This window comes from Equus przewalskii, chromosome 16 (assembly GCF_037783145.1).
Source record: "Equus przewalskii isolate Varuska chromosome 16, EquPr2, whole genome shotgun sequence".
Lineage (NCBI taxonomy): Eukaryota > Metazoa > Chordata > Mammalia > Perissodactyla > Equidae > Equus > Equus przewalskii.
The window spans coordinates 21,822,897-21,836,564 of NC_091846.1; the positions used below are offsets into that span (position 1 = coordinate 21,822,897).

The 13,668-nt window shown below is 45.9% G+C and overlaps 1 protein-coding gene across 34 annotated transcripts in view; it reads left to right on the top strand.

Annotated features, from left to right (window-relative positions):
* CAB39L (calcium binding protein 39 like) overlaps positions 1-8,150 on the top strand; it is a 156,691-nt gene extending 148,541 nt beyond the window's left edge. For all 34 annotated transcript variants that reach the window (XM_070578197.1, XM_070578210.1, XM_070578217.1 and 31 more), the window contains one exon: positions 5,743-8,150. In XM_070578197.1, the coding sequence (XP_070434298.1) occupies positions 5,743-5,922 (180 nt within the window). In that variant the 3' untranslated portion in view covers positions 5,923-8,150. The remainder of the gene's footprint in view (positions 1-5,742) is intronic.
* Positions 8,151-13,668: the final 5,518 nt, after the last annotated feature.

Below are 13,668 nucleotides of genomic sequence, written 5' to 3' on the forward strand. Positions count from 1 at the left end.
GCAATTTTCTGATTTTGTCTGTCTATTTATCTCCATGCTCAAAGCCTTGTAAACCTTTGCCATTTTGTTTCAGGTAAGAGGGCTCCCTTCATCATTTTTTTGTAAGGCGGGTATAGTGGTGGTGAACTCCCTCAGCTTTTATTTATCTGGGAAAGCTTTTATTTCTCCATCATATCTGAAGGATAATTTCACCGAATAGAGTATTCTTGGCTGATGGTTTTTGTCTTTCAGAATTTTGAATATATCATTCCATTCTCTCCTAGCCTGTAATGTTTTTGCTGAGAAATGCACTGAAAACCTTATGGGAGTTCTTTTGTAGGTTATTTTCTTCTCTCTTGCTGCCTTTAATATTTTTTCTTTGTCATTGACTTTTGACAGTTTTAGTAATATATACCTCAGAGGTCTTTTTGCATTGATGTAATTAGGAGTTCTGTTGGCTTCATGTACTTGTATGTCCAGTTCCTTCCCCAGTTTTTTGAAGTTCTCAGATATTATTTCTTTGAACAAACTCTCTGCTCATTTCCCCCACTCTTCTCCCTCTGGGATACCTATGTTACTTTTCCTAACTGAGTTGGATATTTCTCGAAGAATTTCCTCATTTTTTTAGAAATCTTAGTTCTCAGTCCTCCTCCACCTAAAGCATCTCTAGGTTTCTATCTTTGAGATCACTAATTCTCTCTTCCATGAGGTCTGCTCTATTTTTTATGCTTTCTACATAATTTTTGATCTCATTAACTGTTCTTCATATCCAGAATTTCCATTTGGTTTTTTTTTTAGAGTATTTTTTTCTCTTTGGTGAAGTATTCCTTCTGTTCATTAATTTCATTCTTGAGCTCATTGAACTGTCTTTCTGAGTTTTCTTGTAACTCGTTGAGTTTCTTTATGACCTCGATTTTGAATTTTCTGTCAGTTTAATTGTAATCTTCTGTGACTTAAGGTTTGGTTTCTGGAGAATTGTCATTTTCCTTCTACTCTGCAGTGTTGCTGTAGTTCTTCATGGTGTTTGATGAATTGATCCTCTGCTGGCGCATTTGTGGTAGTAATCACCTTTTCTTTTCTGGGTACCACCTTGGTTACTTTGGTTCTGGTCACCTGGGTCTTGTGTTCCTCCACTGGCTCTCCACAGGCTCAGATGCTGCTGTCCCATGCACCACCTGTGCTGTTGTTCCCAAGTTGTCTTGGGGTGCTGGTTGCACCGCTGCCAGGGGTGCTTACTTCATGGGTGTGACTGTCACTGATGGGGGCCTAGGGACCCAGGGACTTGTATACAGGCCCCACTGCTTGTGGAGCTGGTGTCAGGGTTGCAGCCATTGGGGGCTAGTTCATTGGTTCTGCTATGGTTCCTGTTGCTTCTGGTTGTAGCTTCCACCTGCAGTCGCTGAGCGGGGACAGGGCTGTTTCTCCTGTTCTCACTCCATCTGCTCATAGTTGTGCTGGTTGGGCTGCTCTGCATTCTTGTGGGCTTCACATGGGCTGGGCTGCTGCTGCTCTCTGATAGCAGGTCCACTGCTCTGATGGGGTGCCTTCACATAGACTGAACCACCACCACTCAACAGGGATCATTCACACAGGCAGGGCCAGTGTGGCACAGTGGGTGCTCCTGCAGGCCAGGCTACTGCTGCTCCACAAGCATTTGCATTGGCCACTGTGTGAGGATCTGCAACCTGGATCACTGACACCAGGGAGGGGGAGGGGCCAGGGGCTGCCCCCTAGTTTCACTGCTTCCTGGGGGTTCAGTCCACCTTTAGATGTATAGATGCATGGATCTCTCAGCTGTCCTGTTGTGCTGTGTAGGGAATCCTCTGTTATTAATGGATATACATTTAGTTGTAACTTAGAAGGGAGAGACAAAGGGAACAACTTATTCTGCCATGATGCTGACATCTGTCTTCACTCTCTTGATACAAAAAAGTTTTCAATTTTGATGTTCATTTTATCTGCATTTTCTTTTGTTGCTCATGTTTTTTGTGTCATAGCTAAGAAATGCTTGCCAAATCCAGTCTTGAAGATGTACCCCTGTATTTTCCTTTAAAAGTCTCCTTAGCCCTTATATTTAGATCTTTGATCAATTTTGAGTTAATTTTTGTTTATGGTGTGAGGTAAGATTCCAGCTTCATTCTTTTGCATGTGAATATCAGGTTGTCACATATTGAGTGTTTTTATCATGAAAAGATGTTGGATTTTGTCACATACTTTTTCTGCATCAACTGAAATGATCATGTGGTTTTCCTTCATTGTAATAATGTAATATGTTAGTTTCCTACAACTGCCATAACAAAGTACCATAGACTGAGTGGCTTAAAACAACAGAAAGTTATTTTCTTACAGTTATAGAGACTAGAAGTCCAAGATCAAGGTATCAGAGGGTTGGTTCCTTTGGGAAGCTTTCAGGGAGAATCTGTCCTATGCCATTCTCCTCCTTCTGGTGGTTGCCAGCAATCCTTGGCATTCTTTGGCTTATAGGTACGTAACTCCAATCTCTGTCTCTTTCTTCACATGGCATTTTCCTTTGCATGTCTTCTCTATGTCCAAATTTCAATCTTCTTATAAGGGTACTAGTCATTGGATTAAGGCTGATCCTCATCCAGTATGTCCTCGTCCTAATTTCATTGCATCCATAAAGCCTCTATTTCCAAATGAAGTCACATTCACAGGTACCAAACATTAGGACTTGAATGTTCATCTTTTGGGGAGACACAATTCAACCCAGTACATGTGGTGTATTACATTGATTGATTTTATTATGTTGGACCACCCTTGTATTTCTGGAACAAATCCCGCTTAGTCATGGCATATAAGCCTATTAATATGATGCTGGACTCAGTTTGCTTGTATTTTGTTGAGTATTTTTGCATCTTCATTCATAAAGGATGTTTGTCTGTAGTTATCTTGTGATATCTTTGTCTGGCTTCAGTATCAGTGTAATGCTGGCCTCATAGAATGAGTTAGAAAGTGTTCCATTCCCTTATTTTTTGGAGGAATTTGAAAAGGATTGGTGTTAATTCTTTAAAAGTTTGTAGAATTTATCAGTGAAGTCATCTGGTCTTGGGCTTTTCTTTGTTGGGAGGTTTTTGATTACCACTTCAGTCTCCTTAGAGTAATAAAAACAAGATTATGAGAGAATACTACGAATAATTGTATATCAACAAATTAGATAACCTAGATGAAATGGACAAATCCCTAGGAATACACAAACTACCAAACTGACTCAAGAAGAAATAGAAAATCTGATTCATAGACTAGCTCTCATGTCTCCTCCACCATGAGCCCTTCTTGTTCCAAACTCAGAAATCTAATGTTATCTCCACCTCCTTTGACCCTTCACAGCCTTTCATTCCCCTCCCAGAGGTCCTTAACATTCTTGTGTAGTTTTCTCCTTCTCTTTCTTGCTGGGCTGGAGGAACGTTGAGGGCTCAACCTTGTCGCCCTCACTGTCCGCATAAGTGATCCTTGTCCATAATGTGTTCAGTCTAGAGTTGTGCACTATTGGAAGTAGGGGATGGGGAGGCAGTGGGTGGAGGGGCTGGTGGTGGTAAACACCCAGCCCTTTTGAGGAGTCAGGAGCCCAGGAACTATATAGCAGTCAGATACCTTTTTTTGTTTTTTTGCTTTGTTTTGTTCTTCTGAATCTTTTTTTTTTTATTGAGGTAACATTGGTTTATACCATTATATAAATTTCAGGTGTACATCATTACATTTTGATTTCTGTGTAGATTACATCATGTTCACCACCCAAAGACTAACTACCATCCATTTCCATACTCGTGTGCCCAGTCACCCCTTTTGCTCTCCTCCCTCTCCCCTTCCCCTCTGATAGCCACCAGTCTAATCTCTGTCTCTGTGTTTCTTTGTTGTTGTTGTTGTTATCTTCTACTTATGAGTGAGATCATATGATATTTGACTTTCTTCCTCTCACTTATTTCCCTTAGCATAATACTCTCAAGGTCCAGCTGTTGTCGCAAATGGCAAGATTTCATCTTTTTTATGGCTGAGTTGTATTCCATTGTGTATGTTTACCACATCTTCTTTATCCATTTGTCCCTTGATGGACACTTAGGTTGTTTCCAAGTTTTGGCTATTTTGAATAATGCTGCAATGAACATAGGGGTGCATATATCTTTATGCATTCATGTTTTCATGTTCTTGGATGAATGTCCAGCAGTGGAGCAGCTGGATCATATGGTAGTTCTATTCTTAATTTTCTGAGGAATCTCCATACTGTTTTCCATAGTGGCTGCACCATTTTGCACTCCCACCAGCAGTGTATGAGAATTCCCTTTTCTCCACATCCTCTCCAGCACTTGTTATTTCCTGTCATGTTTATTATAGCCATTCTGATGGGTATGAGGTGATATCTCATTGTAGTTTTGATTGCATTTCCGTAATAATAGTGATGTCAAATATCTTTTCATGTGCCTGTTGGCCATCTATATATCTTCTTTGGAAACAATCTTTGTTCATATCTTTTGCCCATTTTTTAATTGGATTTTTTGTTTCATTGTTGTTGAGATGTATGAGTTCTTTATATATTTTGGATGTTAACCCTTTATCAGATATATAGTTTGCAAATATATTCTTCCAATTGTTAGGTTGTCTTTTCATTTTGTTGATGGTTTCCTTTGCTGTTTAGAAGCTTTTTAGTTTGATATAGTCCCTTTGGTTATTTTTTTCTATTGTTTCCTTTGCCTGGTCAGACATAGTATTTGAAAATATGCTGCTAAGACCAATGTCAAAGAGTGTACTACCTATGTTTTCTTCTAGAAGATTTATGGTTTCAGGTCTTACATTCAAGTCTTTAACCCATTTTGAGTTAATTTTTGTGTATGGTGTAAGATGAAGCAGATACTTTTATCTGTATTCTGGTCATGTTGTCGTATGTGTCACATCTAACTAGGTAGTGTGTCCACTGCAGAATATTACACCAGTCAGTATTATAGTTTTGAGTTAGTGTCCTGTTATTATAGTTGTTGCTGTCTTTTATAGTGTAGCTGAGTTATTAATCCAGGCTTGTGGTTTCAACTAGGATCTTTGTGGAACTTCATACAGATACAGAATGCCCAACCTCTACCCCAGACCTGCTGAGTTGGAATCTCTGGGAAGTGGGGCCTGGGCGATTGTAAATTTTAAAGCTCCACATATATAAGAGAAGAAAACATTGGTGCCCTCCGGGGAGAGGCACCTTTGTCCTTTTAGAAATTTGAGCCAGATGAATATGCTACCTGTTCAAAAAAATAAATTATAAAAAAGTAAGCACAATCAAATACTATGTGTTGTTTATGTTTACATATATATGTAGGAGGAGGGAAAGGATAAAAATGTGCCTGGGATGGTAGCACGCTGCTCAGGGGAGCGGGGAGAGATGGAGGGTCAGACTTTGGCTCTCTTTGTAATGTCTTAATTCTTTAGAAAGAGAGATTTGAAGCAAAATGGCAAAATCTGTTTAATTTTTGGGTGAGTATATTGGTGTCTGTTATGTTATTTTCTGTTTGAAAGATTGTATAGTTAAAAACACATACATATTTGAAATTAAAGCAAAGTAACAGTGAAAAATATTTATAGATAGCTCTGATGTGCTTCTGGCTCGCTACCAAGGAAGTAGATATGGGTGAGGAATTAGTGATTTTCCTCCATAAGGAAGTTTAATCCCGGGCTTTCATACAAGTAACACGTGAAACACGAGTGGGGTCCACGTTGTCCCTGGCGTGTGTTCCTTGTGCCAGGTGTTTGTTTCTTATGTTTCAGGTATTTGTGGCCAGTCCTCACAAAACTCAGCCTATTGTGGAGATTCTATTAAAAAATCAACCCAAACTCATTGAGTTTCTGAGCAGCTTCCAAAAAGAAAGGACGGACGATGAGCAGTTCACCGATGAGAAGAACTACTTGATCAAACAGATTCGTGACTTGAAGAAAACAGCCCCTTGAAGGTCTCACCCAGTCCCTGCCACTGTCACCGTCTCATCTGTTCAGTTTGTACAAGTGTCATTTCACAAAGGAATTGTTCTGAGGAAGGCTTTGGAGGTGCCTATTTTTTCTCAATTCATTGCTCAAGGTAGATGGAATATAAACATTTGAATGAAAAAATAATTAACCTAGAATAATATATTCACTTAAATCAAGTCTGTGATTATTTATGTGAAATCAGAGCCATTGTGTTAGACATGGAGAAAAGCAGTTTTAACCTTTTGTTGACCAAAGGCAACAGGGCTGTGGGCTTGCAGACCTGAGCCTTCAGTCCCCGTGAGCCACCAAGTAGGAGCCCAAATGATGGACGTCACTGCGTCCTCAAAGAGGGTTAAGTTCTCAGAGGAGAGCTGGGCACTGGGGCAAGAGCTGCGAACCCGTCTTGCCTGTCTGCACTTAGATTTCTCGAGGCACTGGAAGATCTGAGCAAATAAGGTTCCTGTTTTCAGTCATTACACATTCTTGTTCCCTGCTTATCTTTTGACTGTACTTGGTGGTTCCCAACTTCCTAGGGAGTCAATGCCCACCTCCCGCTCAGCCCTCCTTTCTGCTGACTGTCCCACATTCCATCCCAGCAGATCTCCTCAGCACGCCTGACTCATGGTGCGTGCACGCACGCGCACACACGCACATGCACCCGCAGACGCAGCTCCAACCTGCAGTTGGGTTAGCATGGAACCAAGTACAAATAAGATGGATTAGCAGGGGTCACAGGGGCGTAGAGGTGTATGACGTGCTCACTTGAGAACTTGGAACAGATAGTGGTTAAGAACCGTAGCTCCAGCTGTAGTCACTGCTGTTTCACACTGCCTTCTCTAGGGTTAGAGACTGTGTGGGATATTTCATTCATAATTATCATCATGGGGAAGACTTTGTGGTGGTGAAAGTGCATTTTAGAGTAGGAATCATTACGTTGGGACGCCCAGCATGTACACCACCACAGGTCCAGAGGGTTGCACAGGTCTTTAGACCACTTTTATATATAAGAGAACATTGCTGCTGGAAGGGCAAATGATGAAATGCATGGAGAAATTCTCAAACAACTAACACTGTTTTTCAGTTTATTTTCTAATTAGCTCTCACTTTAATTTTCCATCAAAGTCTTCAGTGAAAAGGTAGAAAACCTATAAAACTTTGGTCCCAAGTATTGTCTTGCATACTAGGATGATTAAGGAGTTAATCTGAGGGCTTTAAAAAAGGCATAGAACCACAACAACAGAAGTCATGATTTGTTCAGACATCGTGTATAAAATGGAATTTTAAAGCTATATTTACAAGACATTAAAGGTGCAGTTATTAATCTGTATTTTTTCAAAATTCTGTTTCCAAATCATGAGCTGTTGCCTTCCATAAGGACCCCCCCTCTGTACAGGATTGGGTGCTGTGTTCTTCAGTCCGACATGTCTCCACTCAGAGAAGGAAAGACCCCTCTCCAGGCTCAGTGCCCTCTGTAAATTTTGCATCTGAAGAATTACCTGGCAGGGCTTCATCCTTCTTGACTGGGGCACAGGGTCATGTTTTCTGTGCCCACGTGAATCCCAAGGCAGATGGTATGGGACCTGTGGGACCTGTGGGACCTTCTCGTGGCAGCTCTAGCCAGGGCTGGCATGGGGTGTCAGCCAACAGCCCATCTGATGATCTTCATTCTTCAGCCACTGAAGTCAGATTCTTTTTATAACATTCCCTGACAGTCCAGAGTCTCTTAGAATTTGACTTTTCTGGTTTTGCTTATTTGATTAAAAGAGAAGAGTGTAAATATTAAAAAACGAAGGCGCAGTAACCACTGGAAATTTGTTTAGTTCCTTAAAACTGTTCCACAACATCATGGGACACATGTTTTCTATTGGAAATCAAGGCCTGTTATAATTCTTTTTTAATAAATAAAACATATTTTATTTCCTCTGGGCTTGAATTAGCTCGTTCCTAGCAACCCCTTATCCTAGTTTAGTCCCTGCACACAGAAAACTAGAGGCTGAGAGGCAATAAATGAAGTAGCTGGGGTTTTGTTGTGATACAAATTTGTAAACTATTAACATGAGGGGGGAGCAAGAAGCTCACAGTCAAAATATGTTTGCACAAAATTCACTGTAAATATTGTGAGAATTGAATTCGGAAAAGGTCGTATTTAATAAGCTATTTCAAAAGCACACATTGAAATAGAGACTGACTAAATAAAAAGGTGCCACATACTCTGGTGGGTCTCATTCCTCTGCGTGTCCCATGTCTGTGCTCTTGTCACCTCTCCAAACAGGGAAGGCCTCAGGCGAAGGGTCGGTGTGGAGCCTCTGGGGTCAGGCTGCCCAGAGCTCCATGCTGACTTCTCCGTGCGCTCTGCTGTCCAAGTGCTGCTCCCTGGCAGGCACCAAATATACACATCACCTTACTGATGCCTCACTACGGCCCAGGTCATTCTTGTTTTATATTTGAGATAACTGAGGCTATCCCAGTTTAACTCTCCCAGACAGTGTGGGCTAGACCCAGGATGCAAACCCACAGTGGCCTGAGGCCAAACTCCTGCTCTTCTGCCCCTTTCATCCTCAAGGCTGTGAGCTCAGGAAGGTCCAGGGTGTCGGGAACTGCTTTGTGCCCTCCCCCACCACGACCTCGAAGGCCCCCGGGGGGTGTTAAGATCCTAGAGTGAAGCCAGCAGGGGTTGAGATCATAATGTTCTTGGACGAGGCTCTCGCCTAAAGCCAGGCGTCTGCCCAAGTGTTAGGATTGCCCTTGGAGAAAACGCCGAGTGGCACACGGCCCTTGCACAACTGTTCTTGGCTGCCAGCCTCCACGGGGTCTCGTCCTTGGAGGGCTCTGGGGAGGGCGGGTAGCCGTCCAAAGCCTGTCGCCACCCACACTGGTTTGTCTGTATGGGACGCAGCTGCTCGGAGCCATAGAGCGCTCTGGAAATTACACAAGACCTGAAAGTGATTGTAATAATCTGAAGGAAAATGAAATTGAAAAATCACTAGAATTCTTTTTAATATGAAAAGATAGTTGTTTCAAAATAGATTTACAGATCTTTCTAATCTACTATATTAGAAGAGATTAAGATTTTACATCTTTTACTTTTTTCTGTTTTATCCAAAAGACTATTGTACGTACAGTGTGAAGAATCACCATCTTTTCATCCATGTTCTTTCAGGAAGGTTTGGGATATTGTGGGAGGGCCTATAGTTGCATAAATGTCTGAAACAGAGAGACCTTGAAAAGGTAGACATGGTCTTCCTAAGAAGATTGAAAAGATTGAAGTGAACAACGACATAATTTTGGTTTTGAAACATGGAAAGTGCTATTACGTAACCACCATAATGAAAACAAGTAAAACAAAATGGTGAGCCTGGCCCGCACCGGGCCTCCGCAGACGACCCATCCAGCGGCGTCAGTCTCCACTTTACGGAGGACACCGAATCACAGAAAGGTGGGTAACTTGTCCGGATCAAACAGCTGGCAGCAGCGCCGGGGTTTAAGGGCAGGTCTGACCCCAGAGTCCATGTCTGGAAACCAGGCTGCACATCCAGGCCACCTGCCGCCAGGCCTGCTCCTCAGCTCTCACCCCGGGGCAGACACTTCCTTCATCATGGCCCCCAAGGAAAGACAGGAGCCTGGATTCCAGTGCTGAAGGGTAACTCGGCGGAAAGATGTCTAAGTTTGCTCCACTTGGTTGTCTGGTGTTTGGAAGATCAATTAGACCAGTGTGTAGGATCGGGCACTTGATCCCGAATTTCTCCATCACTTTGAGCAATGCCTTGACTCCACGTGGGTATAAAGTTCAGACTAATTCTGAAACTGCTTTTGTTTCCTTGGCTTGCTTTTTCAGGTAGACATAATATTAGCTTAGACTTCCTGATAGGAGCGGTTGCTCAGCCAGCTGTTCCCCCATCGCACATTCCTCAGCAGCCCAGCGCCACGGGGCCACCACGTGGCGGTTCCTGATGGAACCGATTCCTGTCGGGGTCACCTAGTTCCTCATCTAGGTGCAGGATGTTCAATTACCAATTCCCGAAAATAAAGTCACAAAGCCACACAAAAAGTCACGATCCTTTTACCATCAATTAATTCAGTATCAATTGTCATTCAATCACTGCACTGCGAGCCATCTATGTTAGTTTAAAAAGCTGTGATCATAGGGGCCCTTTGGGAGAACGTGTTGTAATGCACATTGATTTATCCTTTAGGAAAGGTTGGAAAGAATGAGTTCACCTCGTTCTAGTTCTTCTGAAACTTAAAGCATAAGCAACCAAAATATTCATTTATTCAGCCACTTGATGCATTCATCCAACATTGAACTCATGCTCTGTGCCCCTTAGGGGTTGATCCAGGGAACAGAGCCGCAGAGTGACACGCTGGTGTTACTAGAGGGGTCGGCCCTTACATGCTGTGGGAGCTGGGTAAGCGGCCTTTGGTGCTGGGCCTCAGGGGACAGGGGAGGGAAGATAGACTTGACGTGGGAGCCCCCCACCTGAGGACACTCTACATGAGGAAGAGCTGGGACCCACAGAGATGATCTGCAGCCCGCACCGCCCTCCCCGCCTCCCAGCCTCCACCTTCCAGGATGTGGCCAACCACAGGACAGCACAGTTTACCACTGAGCTCCCCAGGCTGAGCCCGGATTTGGAGAAGCTGAAGGAGGAGGTGCGGGGGATTGGGTTCCCCTGACAGCAAGGCGAACCAGCACGTCTGCAGCAACCCTCGTGTCGACCTTCCCAGCGTACATGTGGCTGCCACTTTGCTTCCCCTTGCAACTCTGACAACTTTCTCTTGGGATGGGCTGAAATTCACTAATTCTGGAAACGTGTTCCAGCTTAGCTAAATCGACACATTACAAACCCACCACTTAGACTCTGTACTGCGGTAGTTGTCCCTACGTCCTGTGAATAACCTTTCCCTCCTGGGAACCTCTGTCTTTTCCTCTTCAATGACATGAGAGGTTTGTGTGAAGTCAACGGAACCACATGGACTTTGGGGACAGCCACACGTGGATTTAATCCCAGCTCCACTACTAGCTGATCTTGAGAATCATGGAGCTTCGGTTCCTGCCCATAAAATGAGGCAAAAAGAGGACTTGCCTCACAGGGTGTTTCTGGGAATTAACGCTCCCATATCAGCTTCAGCCACCCCAGGGGCTCACTGCCAGTGGAAGAGGGAATTCCACTGTGATGTGGAATCCAGGCAGAAGGCGCCATGGGGGCGTGAAGCATGGCGGGTCAGAGAAGGACGAGGCATGTGCCCAGAGTGCTGGGCATGTGGATGTGGAGGGGGCCTGAAAGGGAGCCTTGAATGCCGCCCTGAGCTTATGCCATCATCAAGGGAGCTGGCCTGTAAGCAGAAAGTGACATGCAAGCCTGCAAGTCGGAGCAAGGGGCCTCTGGAGGAGAGCGGCCTGGAGTGGGGAGTGCTGGGTGAGGGGGCGCAAGACGGTGAGCACAGCCATTGCTGATTTAGTGCCCACTCTGCGTAGGCCCTGTTGAAGATGCTTCACAAGTACTAAACTCAGTCCCCAGAGCCACCCTATGAGGCGTGTGCTCCTGTTATCCTGACTTTACTGTGTGGAAACAGAAGCACAGAGAGGGTCACTTGCCCAAGACTATATACAGTGATCAGCTGGCGGAGCAGGATTCAAACCCAGGGCCCAGAGGCAGGACCCGTAGAACTTGTGAGATATTTAGGACTTAATGTTGACTGGGCTTAGTGTTGCACCATTTCTAGAAGATAAGGACGAGGAAGAGGATGCTTCACAGGCCTGTGGCTTGGGTGACCTTGAATTCAGCTCTGGACCAGCCGGGTGTCCAGTGCCTGAGACAGCTACCTGGAGATGTCCAGGCAGCAGTTGGACAGATGAATCTGGAGCTCAAGGAAGGCATGGGCTGGAGGCACTGATCTGGAGGAGGGGTCACCGAGATTTAGGAGCAGCTGAAGTCTGAGTGAGGAGGAAGTGATGCACTCCCTGCTGTGATTCAAGGCTCAGAAGCCACCTACACTTGTGTCTGTTTTCATCTGTATCTTTGCCTCATCGTAGCAGTCTCCTACTTGAAGACTTTCCCCTCACCTCCCGGTGGAGGCTCAGGAGGAAGCCACCATGTTCCTCCCCTGTGGCCTCCTTCTGTTCAGTTAGAGGCGAGGGCTGCTGGGCTGCAGGATCCCCAGCTCCGCCTCCCGCCTCTGGGCACCACGGCCCCCACGTCCTTACTCCCTGGCGGCCATCAAGGTCTTTCTACATCTTCACCAGACCTGGACATGACAACTTCCACCCAAGTCTGTGTCTGATCAGTTAGCTATGTCAGCCAGAGCTGGTCGTTAGAGGTTTGGTAACCCCATTACCCCAAGGACCAGGCTGACATAACCTTTTAAAAGAGCGCCATGGGGACTAAGGGTGGTTGACATCCTGGCCATGGTCTCACTGTGCCCCCAGCCCCCACCCTCGGGAGATCCTGATGGGATCCCAGCTTCAGGACTGACCATGGTTCTGCAGCTGCGAGGACTCCGGAAAGAGGCGAGGCCCTGACTGCAGACTGTTGTTTCTGCAGGGGGCGAAAGAAGCTTCTGCCATTTTCCAGGCACTGAGCGTGACATTCACGTGGTCATGACCTGGCCTGTCTGTATGAATGAGACTCTGTGTGCCCAGGGTGTGGAAGGAAGGAGGAGGGCGTGCCTGCAGCCGCCTGGCAGCCTCTGGCAGCACCAGGCTGTCCTTCACCTTGACCAGGGACCATTTCCAAGCAGAGCAGCCCTTTTAGCTGTCAGTTTGCTGTGCCCGTCTGCAGCCAGGAAACACGCCTAGGGGAGAGGGCCAGGGCAAAGAGGGGACGTAGGCTTTCCAGCACCGTCAGTGTTAGGAGAGGCTCAGAAGCTGGCCCTGGCCCATGGCATGGAGCCAGGCTCTGGGCCAAGTTGCCTGTGGGGAGGCGATGATGAGCTCATGGGCCACCTCACTGGAGACAATCCCCTGGGTCCTGCTGTCCCTCCTCAGAGCTCCTCAGAGACCCCCACCAGCCCAGGAGGCAAGTCTGTGCAAGTCAATTCGCCATAGAACGGCAGCATCCCAGGACACCCTGAGGCCACTGACTGTGGAGTTCGTGAAGGTGCAGTGTGCCTGCCCCACCGGTGAACCCCTTTTCTCCCTCCACGCTCCAGGAAAAGGGGGGCAGGGACAGGAGAGACCATCGCCACTGCCCGGCGAGCCACACGCTGCCCTAAACTGCGGAGTGGCAGCAAGGTTGGGTCTGACCCCACCCAGGGGCTGCTCGTGAAAGTCCAAAAGACTGCAGACCACCCAGCAGACCCCTGCCCCCACCAAGCCAGCTGATTTCCCCGGGTTCACAGCCTCTGCTCCCATCTGCGAACATCTCCTCCTGTCCCTTCCCAGGAGGCTGACCCACCGAGGCCAGCTCCCAGGTCCTTGAGAAGCGGCCGGATCCCCACAGAGTCAAGGGGAGGGGGACACACCTGGCACCTTCCCGTGTGCTGAAATAGACGCGCAGGGGGCTCAGTCCCTCTGCTGCCCCCAGCTTGACACATTTTTCCCTGTGGGGCATTTTCGGCCTTAGGATCCTGTTAGCACACCCCTGCTCAAAAGTCTGATCCTCTGCATCTTTCAAGATCATACTGTATCAAGACCTACTGTATCAGTCAGCTCGAGCTGCCATAATAAAACACCACAGACTGGGGAGCTCAAACAACAGACATTTATTTTGCCCCGTTCTAGAGGCTGGG